At 36.3% G+C, this 18,204-nt stretch overlaps 1 protein-coding gene across 1 annotated transcript in view; it reads right to left on the minus strand.

Annotated features, from left to right (window-relative positions):
• The window catches only part of DOCK7 (dedicator of cytokinesis 7), a 217,678-nt gene that overhangs the window by 23,518 nt on the left and 175,956 nt on the right, over positions 1-18,204 (minus strand). The window contains exons 33-41 of the mRNA XM_044914530.1: positions 16,863-16,959; positions 15,253-15,349; positions 14,585-14,719; positions 13,302-13,454; positions 8,328-8,486; positions 7,529-7,629; positions 5,852-6,044; positions 4,322-4,465; positions 1,631-1,762 (exon numbers count right to left, since the gene is read on the minus strand). Coding sequence (XP_044770465.1) covers positions 1,631-1,762; positions 4,322-4,465; positions 5,852-6,044; positions 7,529-7,629; positions 8,328-8,486; positions 13,302-13,454; positions 14,585-14,719; positions 15,253-15,349; positions 16,863-16,959 — 1,211 coding nt within the window. The remainder of the gene's footprint in view (positions 1-1,630; positions 1,763-4,321; positions 4,466-5,851; positions 6,045-7,528; positions 7,630-8,327; positions 8,487-13,301; positions 13,455-14,584; positions 14,720-15,252; positions 15,350-16,862; positions 16,960-18,204) is intronic.

An 18,204-nucleotide genomic window follows, 5' to 3' on the forward strand; every position in this document is an offset into this window, starting at 1 on the left:
TTGAGCAGTGTAAGGCACCATATACGATAAAATCTTCTCTGCGAACAGAAGACAGCAGGATATTTTTAACACCATATTCTTTCACTTAAGATCTGTGACAATTTCCTAAATTGCTTGTTCAAAACCTAAGTAGTTAAAATTCCACCTTTTAAAAACTTTAGAAAGAGAAACTATAAATTTTGGTGAAAAAGAGACAGCTATGTGTTCCATTAATGTATCTGAATTAGACCTCTAACTCACGGGAGCTGTGCTTCACTGAACTACCCAGCGTACACTGGAATAGAAATCGCAATTTTGCTCAAATGCCTATCATACAAATGGAGGAAAATTTCTTGCAAACTACTAGCTCCAGGTGTTCCAGACCTGACATGTAACTGACAAGTGCATGTACACAACTGATTATTATAAGACCCACCTGTTACCATCATGAATTGTAATAAATCTCTGGCAATTTCAGTGTTTTAGTAGAGGACAATAAAATATTGACTTAACAATAGCAGCCCTGTTTTAAGACTATTAAAGTTTTTCAGATTATATCAATTCATCCAGAATAACTTAGTCCACAGCGAGAAAGAGGAGGTCAAGCTGACAGACAGTAGAACAGGACTAGTAATGAATACAAAAGTGGATCATCAGTACTCCACATCCTTCTTGGATGAGGGGGGTAGCAGATAACAGCACAGGGAGTCTGGGGAAGGGAAGGGAAAAGCGGGGAAGGAGGCTCAACAGGATATTTCAGAGGATATTAAGAGAGCCAAGAATTTAGTTACAGGGAAATCAATTGCTAGTAGTCTACTTCATTTTTAAACCAAGCCTTATTTTGATTTTAATTTTGGTGATAACGTGGATTCCATGAACTATAAACAAGTACTAAAATCATGCTATTATAATTGAATAAGCATAAGACAACAGTTTTAGTCATTATTTTCACTAAATATTACTTTCATATTAGAAATATATTAAAGTATGATTGAATGGGAGCGCCTGGGTGGCTCAGTTGGTTAAGCGACTGCCTTCAGCTCAGGTCATGATCCCAGGGTCCTGGGATCGAGTCCCACATCGGGCTCCTGGCTCAGCGGGGAGCCTGCTTCTCCCTCTGACCCTCTCCCCTCTCATGCTGTTTCTCTCCTGCTCACTCTCTAATAAATAAATAAATAAATAAATAATCTTTAAAGTATGATTGAATGGAACATCTAGGGAAAAATAGTTGAAGCTGAGGTGAAAACATTAACAATATTAGTTTATTAAACTTTCATATCATTTAATAAAAAACTAACAAATACAAAACTTTTTTGGCAGCAAAAGAAATCGACTTAAAAATCAGATTCACAATTTTAACTCACATTTGAAACAGAAAAGAACTCACAATTTTAAAAATTTGCCAACTATTAATTTTTAAAAAGTGAATAAAAAAAACTGTGTAGAAAGTTTATGATGATCATGATCTACTTTAGGTAAATTCATTTTTTGTTAATGAATCTTGCTTTGGCCATGAACCATCATTTTGACATTGTTCATTTGTAACCTGATTAAAATGGTCATTTCATCGGATCTACTTTGACATCAGGACAAAGCAACACTAATGCTTTCAGACAGTTTTCTCCATTTACACTGAAATTGCAATCATTACCTGATGAACAATTTTGCTGAATGCTTCTTGAAGTTTACCATGAATTGTGGATAGTTTCTTTGCATCCCGATTAGCTTCGTGAATAGGAATAAGTACTTTGTAAACCTCATTTACTGCCTCATACATGCCAGCCTATAAGAATAATGTTATAAGATATTGTTTTCTCTTACATCAATATGAAAGTAAAGAATTACAATTTATGAATTCACAATACTTCCACTAAGGCAATACCACTGAAGCTTTCCCAGTAGGACATAAAAACAAACACTACTAATTTTTAATTTTATCAAGCCTTAATAAAAGAATTTTGCACAATGCATTATCTCCTCTAGATGGATGGATATGTACGTGTGGGTATATTTTACACAAAAACCGTATATGCATATTTAAATTTCTATATAATTGAAATTGAACATTCTGATATCTACACAGTAATTACTTCACCAGTGTGTATGTGTGAGTACTTACACATGCATATAAACTGTGGCAGAAATTAATCCTGAGCAGAAGAATAAAAGAAATCCAAGTACTACATTAGTCACAGACACCAGATAACCTGTGGCATCCTGGCAAGCTAAAATTATTTACATTTCTAAAACATTAAATTGGTACAGGAAATCTTATTGGAAATATCCTGTGGGAAAAAAATCAGTGATCTTTCACCAGATTTAAGAAGGTTCTGAGCTACCAGATTTTATTGCCCTAGAGGCCAATGGCCGGCCAAGGGCTACTCTGCTTACAACCACAGTGAGGGACAACATGTGTTTGTACTGTTACTCCGTTTTCTTATCCTTAATAACGGGTTGGTGGCTGTAATGAAGGAAGAAAGAGAGATTTTCCAAGAGCTGCTGAGTTCTATTACCTCACAAATCAACATATTTTGCCAAGGAAATAAACATATGGTTCTTAAATTTTCTAGTAAAAGTTCACAGGAGTTTAAGCAATCATGTAACTGTAATAGTGAAAGATATATAGTGTAACTAAAATGCCCCTATAATTATTGTAATTAAGATTAGACAGATTAGGGGGTGCCTGGGTGGCTCAGTCAGTTAAGTGTCTGCCTTCTGCTCAGGTCATGATCCCGGAGTCCCAGGATCTTCTCCCTCTGCCCATCAGGCTGTTCATGCGCTCTTTCTCTCTCTCTCTCTCACTCTCTCTCTCTCAAATTAATAAAATCTTTAAAAAAAATTTTTAAAAAAGAAAATTTAAACAGATTAGTTGAAAAACAGTGAATTTCATAATTACATGCTATTACAAAAAAACTTCTGTAATACAGGCCATTGTATTACTATGAATTATTAAAATTACACACACACAAACACAGAGTGTGTATTTATTAAAATATTCCATTAATAAGAAAAAACACTTCCCCACTGCTGCTAGTTCAGATCACTTAAAATGAAACTCAAGCAGCAGGGATCAAGGGGAGCAATCAGGACATTCGAGGTCCTCAGATAGGAAATTTTAAAATGGCAATTACCTAACATTCTTAGAGTCTCAGAATAATTATATTTAAATAAGCTGGTTCTTAGTGGGAATAATGGTGAAGAGGATGGTAATGCCAAACACTAATACTTGGAGCCAGGCACCATGATAAGCACTTTACATATATTAACTCATTTAATCCTAACAGCATTCCCATGCGATTCCTACTACTATTAGATGCATTTAATGGATGAGAAAAGCGAAGCACTGATAGGCTGAGTAATTTGTGCCCGAAGTGAGTGAACTACTAAGGTAGCAGAGCCAGGGTATGAATTCTGGCTGTATGCCTTCTAAATAGATGCCCTTAACCAACACATCGCAGGGTAGGGTTAAGGCCAGGAGAATAACCAATTCCCTATAGCAGTATAATGGTGAAGAAGGGCAGCACTGCATATTATGTTAAGCTTCCCCCTTACCCTAACATGAATTTCATAGTCTCCTAAACCTTGGCACTGGGACACTAAATACCCAACAGAAATGTCAGAGAAAGCAGGTGTCCCTATTACCATAGTTTAAGAAAGTAAGCAGGGCTAGCTCTCTTTCCTTTCTCCAATAATCATCCTATCATGGATCAATAAGACTGCTTCAATTCTTCACATACAGACAGGGAGGGACAAGGACTGGGCTTATAACATGGTACAGGCAAAGGATCAAGGACATAGTTCATAAAGCTCCTGGTAAGTAAGCTCTAGGTCTCTAATACCTTCCTAATAGGGCTCACTATGCAACCAAGAGATGAGGGGCCATAATTTTCCTGAGCACCAGGGCAACGTCCAAAACACTCAAAAGAAGATTCTCCCTGTCATCCAACAGACCAGCTCTAGAGCTAGAGCCACATTAGTCTCCTCAAATAGGAAGTTAAAATCATCCAGAGGTTTTCTTTTTTGTTCTGATTTTTAATTTTAAGGTTTTAGAAAATGTTTGGTGGTAAAAGTTTTATAAACCAAAAAAAAAAATCTGTTATAGATTAAGTGATGGTTCATAAATAAGCAAATGAAAAATACTGGAGGAAATGACAGGTTATTAAGACAAAAAGGAGTTAAGCAGTGATATATTTACAGAGAAAATCTGTTCCTAGACAGTTTTTAAGGTGCTTGGAGAAAACTATCATAAGGTAAAGCAGGGTCATAGGCAGAGAGAATATACATATTATGAATAATTCAGAGGTATGTATCTGTGGAAAGAGAATGAACAGGAGTCATCTACCATAGAGAAAGAAGCAGCTGCTTGTTCCAGTAATCCCACGAGTCCTGACTCAGTAAAGTACTTTCCAGAGCAGATACCTTCTTCATCTGGAGATACCACATCATCTGAGACTGCAGATTCTTCTAAAACATTAGATGAAATATTCTGGGGGAGAAAATTAAAACGGCTTTTGAAATGGAATTAACTTCTTAGCATGAAAGATGTATATAAGGAAGTAACTGAAGATGAAATATTAATACAAGCTTGGATTAAAAAAAAGGTGGGGGTAGTCAACACAAAGATAATAGACAAATCTCCAAAATCCTTCTGTATTCTGAAGATGACAATAAATGGTAATACTATAGTAACTTTTCCATTAATAAAAGTTGTGAGATAGAAAATTAGAAAAATCACGGGCTAAGGAAAACAGTGATATGATACAGGACATCGGAGACTTAAACAGTCCTTATTTTTAACTTAAATGATTTTGTCAAAACCCCCCACAAGGAAAATTAAGGCGCAATATGGCTTGGCTTGCCTAACATACATTGAGTTAATGAACAAACTCAGATATAATAAAATCCAACGAGATTGGGATCAGCCATTATTTCCAAAGAAGAAATAATGCATACTACCTTAAATATTTTTACCTAAACATTTACAGCAAATATACACTCATTTGACATTTTTTCAAAGTAGATCTAAGGCCTTTTCTTTGTGTACAGGTCTCCAGATTTTCGTCCAGTCTCTCTTGACTAGATACCCATAATGCCTTCAGTAAAGATTTCCAGTTCTGGTTTCTTTAGTGGAAAAACTTGAACTCAGAAGGTTATCCAATTATCCTAGATTTCTAGGAGCTCTCCCCCCAGTCTTCTGTAGTTGGGCCAGAATTAATTCAACAGCAATTGTTTTGGAGACTCACTTTTATCAAGTCTTTGCAAAACATTTAACTTAGTTTTCAGAGAAACAATGACTGGCTTTCTCTCCACATTTAGATTTCGCCAGCAGACATAACATTTAACTAAGTTTTGTAATTTCCCAAATCTGACATTCACAGGTTTTCAAGAAAAGCAAAGCATAACTGACTCCTGGCAAGCAAAGAATTCCACTAGTGGGTCAGAGGTATGGATCCTACAAGGGAGTAAACTATCATCTCTGAGCCACGGTTATCTGCCTCTTTTATACAGAGAATGGAGAATGCTGGGTTATCTGATGTTTTAAGTAAAAGCCAGTTCAGAGTTTCTACTGTATTCGGGTTCTCCATATTTCACATGTATTTCATAGATGCTATGAAGTCCATAGCAGTATAGGCAAAGAGAATAAACACTGGTATTGAGAGGTAAAAAAAAAAAGGGGGGGGGGGAAATTAAAAAAAAATACTCTTTACCAATGTATTCAAGACAGTGATAGTGAAATGTTAATTTATCTTGTGAAGCATTAGCTTTAGTCTTTATGCTTTCCTTACAAGCTGAGTGAATCTTAACACCAGTGAGAAAAGGTAAAACTAAAAAGGACATACCTTGATGTAATGTAAACCTGGCAGATTCCTACCTGAAATGTTACACATCCTACAGGAAGATATTTGCGGTCCTCCAGCATGCTCAGATATTCAGCGACAAGTGCTGCTGAGTGGACCAGGCACTGGGCAGCTTCGGCATGGTTGCTTCGTTCCGAGTGTTTGCCCGCCATGTTCTGCAACCAGGTCAGTCGCAGATCTGGAGAGGTCTGGTAGCCCTTGGCAATTCTAATTAGAAGAGAAATTCTTTTCAATGAGCATTTGCTTCCCAAGCTGGAAGGAGTTTGGACTGCTCGTTCAGTATTTACCTAGAGAGGTTTCTGTCATTGAGCACAACCTATTAAGACAAGTGTTTGAATGGTATGAAAATGTCTCTGAATATGCTTAAAGAAGTAACTGTAGGCCCATGGCATGGTTGATAGCAGTTTTTTTTTGGGGGGGAAAAAAAAAAAAAAAAAAAAAAAAAAAAACCACACACACACACACAAAAAAAACATGCCATCAGTAAGGGAAAGCTATGAGAACGTATGTGTTCATTATGGGAATATAAAGAAGTTTTATAGTCAAAAAAAGATTTATAAGACAGTTTCATTGCATCATATTTATTTTAAAGAAATATTTGTGTCTTTAAAGAACTCCAAAACTATAAAAAGAGAGGGTCATATGCCAAAGAAAAGTCTCAAGTTTTACTTGCATCTTTCAAGATATAACAGGAATTACAAATTTCTCAAAATGTGCTCTTAGAAATATTACATTATAGGCACAGCCATATTTAAAATCAGGAAACTTAATGTTATGGTAAAATAATACGCTGTATTTTCTTCCTAAAGGATTGATTTTTACCTTTAAAATATGGGTCTTAGGCCTCTGCATGAAGTCTAGGGCACAGGATAGTAAGGTGTAAATATGTGTCATGATTATTTTTAAAAATCCTCTGTTTTTGAAAAGTAGCATGGAAAAAGTGCATTTTGACTTTTCAATCTACCATTAGAAAACGACTTAAGTAATTCTGGTATGTTTATTTTTTTTATCTAATGCTTTCTGTATGTTTTACCAATTTGTTTTTTTTAGTTTTTACTTAAATTCCAGTTAGCTAACATACAGTGTAATATTAGTTTTAAATGTATAATTTAGTGATTCCATACTTCCATACAACACCCGGTGCTCATCACACAAGTGCCCTCCTTAATCCCCATCACCTATTTCATCCATTCCCCTGCCCCCCTCCCCTCTGGTAACCATCAGTCCTCTATAGTTAAGAGTCTGTTTCTTGGTTTGTCTCTCTTCCTCTTTTTCCCCTTTGCTCATCTGTTTTGTTTCTTAAATTTCACATATGAGTGAAATAATATGGTATCTGTCTTTCTCTGACTGGCTTATTTCACTTAGCATTATACCCTCTAGCTCGCTCCATGTTGTTGCAAATGGCAAGATTTTATTCTTTTTGATGGCTGAATGATATTCCATTATATATATACCACATCTTATCTATCCATTCATTGGTCGATGGATACTTGGGCTGCTTCCATAATTTGGCTATTGTAGATAATGCTGCTATAAACATCGGGGTGCATGCATCCCTTTGAATTGGTATTTTTGTATTCTTTGGGTAAATACCTAGTTGTGCCATTGCTGGATCATAGGGTACTTCTATTTTTAACTTTTACCAATTTAAACCTATTACACAAGGTACAAACGAATCAAACAAATGATACCTGTACATTAGATCAATCAACATTTCAGGATCCTCCTGGTGTTCCTTCATTTTAACAGTATCAGAAAGGATCATATGGAGATTGAAAACCAAATCTTGAACCTGCAGCAGAGAATTTTATTTAAAAAAAATTCTTTAATTATCATTCATTCATAATCACTAAATTAGTTTGGAAGATATTTCAGATAAACATCTGAAGGTTGCAAAACAAATAAAATGACACTGATATAGTTCTAAAGGATATGGATATGCTGGAGTACGATGAGTGAAGGGTAGTAAACTTTATACTAAATTCCTCAGTGGGCTGTTTTTTTCTGTTTTGTTTTGTTTTGTTTCCAGTTCTTCTCTGGAAACAAAGAGAACTAGAAGTAGAAATAAAATACAGGGATGTAGAGGATACAAGAAGAGAATACAAAAGGAAATTCTCTCCTAGGTTTCTCTGTTTCTGATTCTCCCAATGGTAGTTGGTAAAAACTTCACTTTTAAGGACAATTACTATTTCATTAATAAGTGGGAATAATATTTCATCATAAAGCTTCCTATTTGTTTACACTGCCTAGGTCTACTATTTGTTATTTGTTACAAATTCACAGAATTACATATCAAAGATATTAAGCTTTCCAAGAAGGAAGCATGGCTTATTGAAACAAAATGATTCACCCCATCTATGGCATATGATCTATGGATTGAAAGAAAAATACAGATTCCTCCAGTAAAAACCAAAGTTTGAATTAACAATTTGGAAAGTGCCTATTTATCATCCTATTTCAACTAGTGATCTAGAAAGTCACATTTCTGACCTGATCAGGAAATGTCGTTTCCCTCAATTCCAGATCTTCTTCAGCATATGTCAATATAGTCTTTAGAGAACGTCTTAAGAATTCCTCATTAAAATTCTGAGATGTGCCCACCAAGGATGACAGTGACATGGTTACCTGCATTTTAACCCTAGCAAAGTTCTGTAACAGAGAAATTGTCAGGTCAGCACTTAATATAGAAAAACTTAAGGAAAAAGTCTACTTTTTGTACTTGCTAAATGAAAAGGTTAGTAAAAAAAAAAAAATACCACTCCAAGCAAGATACTTTTTAAAAAGTAATGAAATATGCATATTAAAATCAAATTATTTTAAAACCTTATAATAAGACCCAACACTTAGAATTTTGCCAAGAATAATATGTTACAAAACAGAATAAAAAAAAAAAGCCATGTATTAGAATCGAATTAGAAGTTGTACCTAAGACTTTACATTAATCTGTTTTGAGGTATGTATTATTAATAATAACACTATGTTTACACATGAGGTTATAGAGCTTGACCTATATCACAAAATCCGTGGTGGGAGATGTCGTCTTTAACCTCCAGCCCATTTCATTAGGTCCATTACCATGATGAAAGTAATTTAACACACATCATGCATGAAGTAACTTAAAGCAGAATCTCTGGAGTAATGCTTAGAATAGTTTACATTCTTCCTTTTACAGGGTAAATTCATTTCTGTCCCACCATTTCTCCCTATGAAACCACTTTTAAGAGGTTAATCAGGGATAACCTAGTAAAGGCAAATCCAAGATACTTTCTGATCAATATTCTACCTGACATTTCTGTATATTTAAATGTATTGATTACTTTTTATCCTTGATAATTTCCTGCCTAACCTTCAGTGGTACCATTTTATCCTGATCTTCCTAAATATATCCACTACTTTTTGATTGCCCTTCTTAAATACCAGTGTTCCCAAAGATTCTGTCAAGAAACCTCTTCACTTGTCATTCTGAACAGCCTCATCCATTTCTTTGCCTTCAGTTGGTATAGATATAATATCTAGGTCTTCCGCTTTTATTTCTCTCTAGAGCTCCAGGCCATAGTATTTTACTAGATGGCTCTATCTGGATCTCATAGGCACCCCAATTTTAACATTTCTAATATACCTTCTTTCCCTATTGATTAAACAAATGGTACTACTATTCTTCTAGTCATTCAGGCCAAAAAAGTATCTAGGAGTCATCCCTCTGTCACTCTCCCCTGTCCTTATCCAAACCATAAAGCCAGTCCACACTCCCCCCAATCTGTTGCAGTCTGGTCTTTCTCCATTCCCAAGGCCACTGCTATAGTTTACACCCTTACCATGTCTTACTTGGATTACTGTATTAACTTAATTGATCTTACGGCCTTTTCTCTCATAACCCAAGTTTATTTTCTACATAATATCAGGGAAATTTGTGTAAATTTTTCAAGTCTGAACATATCACTCCTCTCCTTAAAATATTCCAATGGCTGACCACAGCCTTGAGGATAAAATTCAAGTATATGACTCAGTAAATATATCAAACTATACAGTGGGAATTGAAAGACCAGTACTAAAACAAGTATCTGCCCTAGAGATAGCTCAGTCTAAGCCTTTTCAGTTACAACTTTATCTCTTCCTATTCTCTCTTCCAGCCAGAACCATCACGAAGTGCTAAAAGAGTATCTTTCTCTCTTTGCCTGTTCCCTTCTCTTGACTCCATGCCTTTTTAATTATGCATGTGCCATTTTCTTCACCTACAAAGTGCTACCCACCTATTTACCATTCTGATCAGGCAATTCTTCATCTTTGGTTCAAGCATCTCCTCTTTCTGAAAACCCATCTCTGGGAGCATAAATCACTTTTCTCTGTGCTTACACAGTGCCCTGTGCTTACCTCTCATTATATTAATAACAGCAAACACTTATCAGCATTTGCTCAATGCCAGTTACTGTTTTAAGTGTTTTACCTAATATGAATTTATATATCCTCACCACAGAAAGGGTACTTCTTGCTATTATTAGGATGAACATTGGCTGTTCAGAGATGAGCACTGTTCATTTCTTCTCCCACTAAATGTTAAGCTACTTTAAAAAAAAAAAAAAAAGAACTGTTCTTTCATCTGTGTGTGCCCAATGCCTACTACAGTACCTAGAACACAGTTCAATACTTGGTTCTAATATCTGTCAAATACATAAACTATAAATCACTGCCAGTTTTAAATTACCTATTCCTCATTAGAGGTACTACCTGACACAATGAGGACAAATTACCTAGTTTTATCCTATTATATAAAGTTTTCCTAAAACAACAGAAGATGTACCAAAAAGATTCCAAGTGTGGTCAAACTTTAGGGACTTTATTTCAAAAGCTAAACTGGATCAATAAAGTACCTGGATCCTTCTGTTCTTGATTAAGAAATGAGGACTTGGCTTCCGGTTAAAAAGGGACAGTGTGAAATAGCAATTTCCTACTTCTCCTGGACTTTATACAAAAATGAAAGACGAATAGGAAAAAATCCACAAACTTTATTTTCATCAAAGGAGGAGTCTGATGTAATCCATGTATTAGAAAAATGCAGAATGGTTGCCAAGACAGGCTAAGATAGGATACAGTTTCAAAAGAAGGCAAGGAGAAGAAAGCAAAGAGTGAGGGATGCTAGGGCACAGATTTCAGAAATAATGGGGAAAAATACTTCTTTCAGATAGGAGACTCACTTTGAAGTCATAAAGCTCTTTGTCTTGAAAACAAAATGAGCTAAAAATCTGGGAAGACTGGCTAGAAATGGTTTGACCAGAAACTTCAGGAAGTTAGGCAAGGTGTGTTTACAATAGCAAAATCCCATGAGAAACACATTCCTGAAGGAACTTCCTACAAATACCTGGGCCAAGACAATCCAACTCCTTCTACGTTGAGTAATAAAAAAGGGAAGATTAGTGAAACTCACCAGATGAAAAACACTTAATAGAAAAATGTTGTTATGAAACAGATGAAAATTCTAATGAAATATTTTGCCTTAAATTATTAAAATGTATGAACTTTAGAAAGGAAAACAAGGCAGAAATAAACTCAAGAAAAGAGCACAAATCAGAAAGAGAGGACACAAAATAGGAGCTTACATGTGAGCTGACACTACTTAAAAAGAAATAGAAAAAAAGATAAAATTGGAAAAAGAAAGAAAGGATGTCATGGAGAGCACATAAGGTATATAGGACAGAGAAATTCTGAAAAAAAGAACCACAATAAATGGAAATTTTAAACGTTAAAAAAGGAAAAGAGAAAATAATGATAGGCAAAAAGTAAAGCAAAACAAAACAAAAAAAGTAAAGCAAAACAGATCCAACATATGCATAACTGGTACCTAGCAGAAAAACCCCAAACCCTGGAAGAAAATATTCAATTTTATATTCAAGAAAACTTTCTGAAATAAACTGAAAGTAGGTATGATGTGCCTGAGAAAATTAACAAAAATTGGTCAATACCAAGATACATTCTAGAAAAGGTATTTAATTTTAAGTTTAAAGAGAATCCCTTGAGCAACTGGGAGGGGAAGTTATTTAAAAGGGAAAAAAATATCAGACTATCTTCAGATATTTCTATAACAATATTTAAAGCCAGAAGAAAATGGTATTCAAGTATCTCTTTTTCTTTTTTCTATTAAGTATTCTTTATCTGGTATGTTTTACTGGTCTTTCTCACCACCCCCCCCCCTTTTTTTTCATTCAAAGTCTGAGACAAAAAACTTCATAACTATCTTTGCTGTCCTTTAAGTACAGAAAACAATGAACAATCAAGAACTTGGGAAATATTATTCCCACGAACTGTCTTGCATAAACAACTACAGGAGAGTATTTAGCCAAATAAGAGATGATTAAAACAAAACAACAACAAAAAAGTAACAAAAGATACAACAGTTATGAATACCAATTTACCAAATAAGAGGTAGAGGAGAAATAAATAATGCATAGGCTTTAAATCACCTCCTTCAGTCCACCAAGTGGACCAAAATAACAAGGATATAGAAAAATAATGTAATTAATAAGGTATATTTAACTCAGTACTCTGAAATAAAGTAAACTCTTTCTTTTTAAGTGCTTGTGTAACATTACACATCCACAGTACAAAAAAGGAGACACAGTATTTAACACTGTATAATCACATTGAAATAAAACCAGAAATTAACATCGAAACTTTAAAACAAAAAGGACTGTCAACTCTTGGGATTAAAAATTCAAACTGGGGGCGCCTGGGTGGCTCAGTCGTTAAGCGTCTGCCTTCGGCTCAGGTCATGATCCCAGGGTCCTGGGATCGAGCCCTGCATCAGGCTCCCTGCTCTGCGGGAAGCCTGCTTCTCCCTCTCCCACTCCCCCTGCTTGTATTCCCTCTCTCACTGTGTCTCTCTCTGTCAAATAAATAAATAAAATCTTTAAAAAAAAAAAAATTCAAACTGAAACTACAAAAAATATCTACAAAACAAGAATACTGAAAACACTATATATCAGAACCAATGAGATACCAAAAACAGTGCTCGAAGGACGAGCTAGGCCTTAAATACTTACATAAATAAAAATAAATGAACTATACGTTTGACTCAAAGTTAGAAAAAAAACACTACGCGTGAAGAGATTATCAAACAAAACACTTAAATGAAAACATGGAGTTCTTCAGGCTGGCCCATAATCATAAAATACCAAACCAAGACATTAAAACCTTCATTTCCTTCATTAGTGTTTTCATTTTACCTAATGATAATAATTAAATTTTCCAAAAGCTCGCGATACATTTATATTCCGAGTTGTACTACTATAGGTTATTTGTAGTACGGGAAGCCACACTGGAGATGTGGATTTCTGTAAGAGAGCCACGTGATAAGAAGTATCAAGACAGCGCAGGCTCGAAATACACAAAACGCCGTGCTCCGCACCGACACACGCTAAGCAGGCATCTGCAGAAGTTCGGCCCCTTGCGAGCGGAGGGATGAACACTTACGTTCCCGATCTCGAAGTTCTGTCTCATGAGGAGGTACAGCGAGGCGCCGGCATGGGACCGAATCGGGCCGACACTGCTACTGCAGTGCCGCAGAAGGCGCAGGCACAGGTCCGCACACTGCTCCGTCTCTTCCTCAAACAAGAGTTCGGGGAACTGTCCAAAACGACAAAACAACGGTAACAACAGAACACCACCAACACCCAACTTGCGCAGCCAGAGTTCCAGGGGAAGGTCAATAGCGCTCGAACTAGAGAGTTGCAGGTATAGCCCAGTTTTTAAAAACGGTGACGCGCTATTTGCTAATGCTTGATAATGTGGACCACAGAGCCAGGCGGATTGGGTCTGAATACTGATTATGTCACTTATTAGCCAGCAGCGCGACGCTGGACCAGTTTTCTCAGCCATAAAATGGGCCTAGCAATATCTACAGGGGATTGTAGGACTGCATCTGAGACGAGATACTATGCACAAAACAATACGGTAACCAACATGTAATAATTTTGCAACGATTTTATTATAACCCATTGGTTAAACCTCCACTGACAGCTCTGCGCATTCCGTATCATTAGATGACTATGATAAAATAGATACCTTCAAGATTTAAGAATATCCCTACTTCCCGCGGAAAGACAAACATCAGAAATAAATATTTGCAGTAGGTGAACAAACAAAAGTACCTTCTTTTCCATTCATCATGGGGTAAGTTAACGCCAATGGAATGAACTATTTACACCTTAAATAACAAATCAAATTAATAAGGAACAGACAGAATGAGATAAAGAGAAAACAAGGAAAGCCCCATATTTTAAATTAGTTATTAATTTGGGGCCCTTCTCCACAACAAAACTACTGTTTTTTTAAGCCCAAAACTGGTTAAGGGTGATCCAAATAAGAAAGAAATTACAAAAGGCAAGCAGTAGCAGGACGCCTGCGTGGCTCAGTCGGTTAAGCGACTGCCTTCGGCTCAGGTCATGATCCTGGAGTCCCGGGATGGAGTCCCACATCGGGCTCCCTGCTGAGCAGGGAGTCTGCTTCTCCCTCTGACCCTCCCCTCTCTCATGTGCACGCTCTCTCTCACTCATTATCTCTCTCTCAAATAAATAAAATCTTAAAAAAAAAAAAAGGCAAGCAGTAGAAAAGAGGCAAAGAAGAATCGTGGGTCTCAGGCTATTATTAAAATGTTAACTATAAATATATTAACCAACGACTGTGTTAGATGATCTTACACAACATAAAGAGAGAAAGCAAAGTCTGGTAAGACTGCACGTTCAAAAATGACCTACCTTTGAAACCAGGGCTCTCTGTGTAGCAAAACAGTGTTGCAGATAAACTGCACTTTGGTTACAGGCCATGCTATGCAGTAGGACTTTCAGTACCCCACCAAGGATGCTCTCTTTGGATTCTGTTACAGAAACTGTCTGCAATTTAAAAACAGATTAAAAAAATGGAGATGTACCTGCAATTTTGTTAGGGAGACAGAATATAAGAAAACAGTTTTTTAAAAATAGAAAAGGACAACGTAAGATCTAGGAGGACGTCAAGGAAAAGAAGCTGAGCAGGATTAGAATAAGGGAAGAACAGGGGGAAAAAGAATGAACAGGGGGCGCCTGGGTGGCTTAGTCATTAATTGCCTGCCTTCCGCTCAGGTCATGATCCCAGGGTCCTGGGATCGAGCCCCGCATCCAGCTCCCCGCTCCGCGGGAAGCCTGTTCTCCTTCTCCCACTCCCCCTGCTTGTGTTCCCTCTCTCGCTGTGTCTCTCTCTGTCAAATAAATAAATAAATAAAATCTTTAAAAAAAAAAAAAAAAGAATGAATAGGATTTAAGTGAGAAAAAAAGAAAAATGTTTATGAACTACCGACATTTCAATGTAATTGTATGGCTCAATAAATACTTTTTGCACAATCCCAATTTAGCAAGTCTATACTTGAAATTCCTCGTTTGTGTCTTACCTGGACAACAATCTCTAATGTATCCAAAATGATTAGGTTTGCTTCAGTAGCCAGATTTCCATCAATCAGTGCTTCATGCTCAATCTCTGCTCTTGATCTAATATAAAATATTATAAGAAAGTACATTTACATAGACCCACTATGCAAAAAAGACTTAAGTCTTCAGATTCATAGAAAAAAACTCGGAACCATTTTTCAATATTTGCCTGAAAGAAAAATTGTAAGAGAATAGAAAGACAATATTTTACACAATAAGAAGTGTTTTCTTTTACCCTGCATTTTGTCAACCATGTCAGTACATATTTTCTCACCCCATTACAATCCCACAATACCAATGAAAGCATAAATGTTTAGCTTTCAGAGACATAGCAAACACAGGACACTGTTTTATTCTGAACGGCACGGACACTAGGTGGTGCTATGTGGGCTTGGATTTAGGGTTGCTTCATGTAAAGCAACATTCAAAATGTTTAGTGCTCATCTTACCAATTCAAGGATTTTCAATTTATTTAAGATGAAAGTACTTATTTTTTTCTAAATTATCATCTAAATTCTCAATATTTTGTATCAGAAATACTCTTGAACTTCCCAGCCACCAGAAATGTCAGAAATAAATTTCTGTTGTTTATAAGCAACGCAGTGTGTCCTATTTTGTTACAGCAGCCTGCAGAGACTAAGACAGTTTCTTGTAATCCAAACACTCATCCATATGGAACTGAGTCTGCGACTTGCTCTCTGCTGGCTTGCACAAGACAGTCCTTCCTAGGGTTTATGATGCTGCTGTCTGTGAGCTAGTATTTCCGCAAGTTTATCTGTGAAAATCCTCCAAAGCCTGGTCTCAAGATGGTTCCTAAGTAGGGTGACCAAGCATCCTGTTTTGCTTTAGGATAGGACTGTGGGATTCCCTGGGATATGAACATGGGTATACTTGGCAAACGTGAATGAGTTGGTCACCATATTCTCAGAATTTATTGGGCCAGTCAACCTACTTGAGGGCTAACTTGTAATTACAAATTCTCAAGAGAAAAATTTTAGACCCTTGACTCAATGCCACATTTCGAGCCAATGAATTTTACCCGAGGTCACCTAGGCAGTGAGAAGGGTTTACTTCTAGTTTCCCCTACACCGATGGTATAGCCCTTTAAGATCCCAGAATCAGTGAAGTACATTTTTGGTTGTTTTTGGCAGTAGGGTCAGTCAGTGTACCTATTTACCTCATGCTAAAACCAGAAGACCTGAAGTATTTTGTCTTTCTTTAATTATATTTTAAGCTCCAAGAGGGCAAAGATTAGCTTTCTAACTGTTGGTGACCTGGAAATATTTAGTTCACTGTGACTCCCAAAATACATTAAAAAATTATTACAGAATAATTCGAAGGCGGATATTTAGACACATTTGGAAACAAAATGGGTAACATTTTGCTTTACTATACCACATGAAAAAGTCTTCCCCCAAATCTTTTTTAATCTAAACTTTAAAAACTAAATATATTTTGTTGTCTAAGATGTGAATACCTAATATATAAAAAACAACACTAAAATTAGTGATTTTCATCCTGCATTTGAAATCCAACAAGCCCATCAGTAACATAAAATAGAAGGTTATATTACTTGTCAAGCTTCTCAGTGTTTTGACGCCAGTGAGTCATATCCTTTCTCCACCTCAGATTTTCTTGACTTCCAAAGGCACTTCCAGATGGGCTTCTCTCTGTCAAATAAATTTCAAAACCATTTTTAAAATGTTATATATTTGGACCACCTATAAGTATATTTGCAACTTATAAGAAATACTGTACAATGCTCACTTTATACATAGTCATTTTATCTTCAGCACAAGTGGAAAAAACTAACAATAGTACTTATTAAAATTAAAAAAAAAGTTATAGAAGAAATACATTTGTTACATGTAATATTAAAAAACAAGCTCCCTTTTATATAAGCAAACTTTCTTAACACAGATTTTCTCAAAACCTAAACCATGACTTATAAGGCCCCACATGGTAAGATCTTACTTCCAACCACTCTCCTTCCTACTTACACCACCACAGTCATTCTGTGTGTTCTCTGTATATACAGTCTCCCTCTACATGCTCCTGATTGAGGACCTCCACAATAGTTATTGTTCCTCTTATGCGATTGTTCTTCCCACAAATTTTCACTGGCCAGTCATTCATAATCTCCACAGAAAGGTCTTCCCCTACTCTCCAACACATTTTTTTCTTTTTTAAAAGATTTTATTCATTTAAGAGAGAGAGAAAGAGCACGAGCAGGGAGGAGGGGCAGAAAGAGAGAGGAAGAAGCAGGATCCCCACTGAGAAAGGAGCCGGACAAGGTGGGGCGGGCCCCAATCCCAGGACCCCAAGATCATGACCTGAGCCGAAGGCAGACGCTGAACTGACTGAGCCACCCACACATCCCTCTCCAACACTTTCTTTCCTCTTAATTGGCTGTATTTCTTTCTCTCCATTAGCACTTATGATCATGAGAATTTAAGCTACTTAAGTAAGAATGGAGATTATGCATATTTTGTTCACCCTTTTATGTTCGGGGTTGACAATGTGTCTGGCAATACTGAGAGCTCAACAAGTTTTTGTTTAATATATAAGCAAAATAGAAGGATTCCTAAAGTAATTACTTCCTTTGGTCCACAGAAGGCAGGACAGGAGAAAGATGGGGGCTTTCTCCCAAAGTTTCTGGGATGGAAAGCAGACTGAATGCTGGGGGCTCCTGTAAGGGGTAGCAGCAACAGAACTGGTTCATACAAATTCAGCAGAAATGAAGAAGGCATTTAGAATTGTGGAGAGATACACACCTAAATGATGGAATCAGCCATGATTTCAGAATTTCAGCTAGAAAACTAACGCTCCTTTTTGAAAAACCCAAGACTTAAAATTGGTTAGGAGGATGGAAAAAAAAAAAAAAAGTAAAAATTCAGAGTTCAAATAGAAATTTT

This window comes from Neomonachus schauinslandi, chromosome 4 (genome assembly GCF_002201575.2).
Source record: "Neomonachus schauinslandi chromosome 4, ASM220157v2, whole genome shotgun sequence".
Lineage (NCBI taxonomy): Eukaryota > Metazoa > Chordata > Mammalia > Carnivora > Phocidae > Neomonachus > Neomonachus schauinslandi.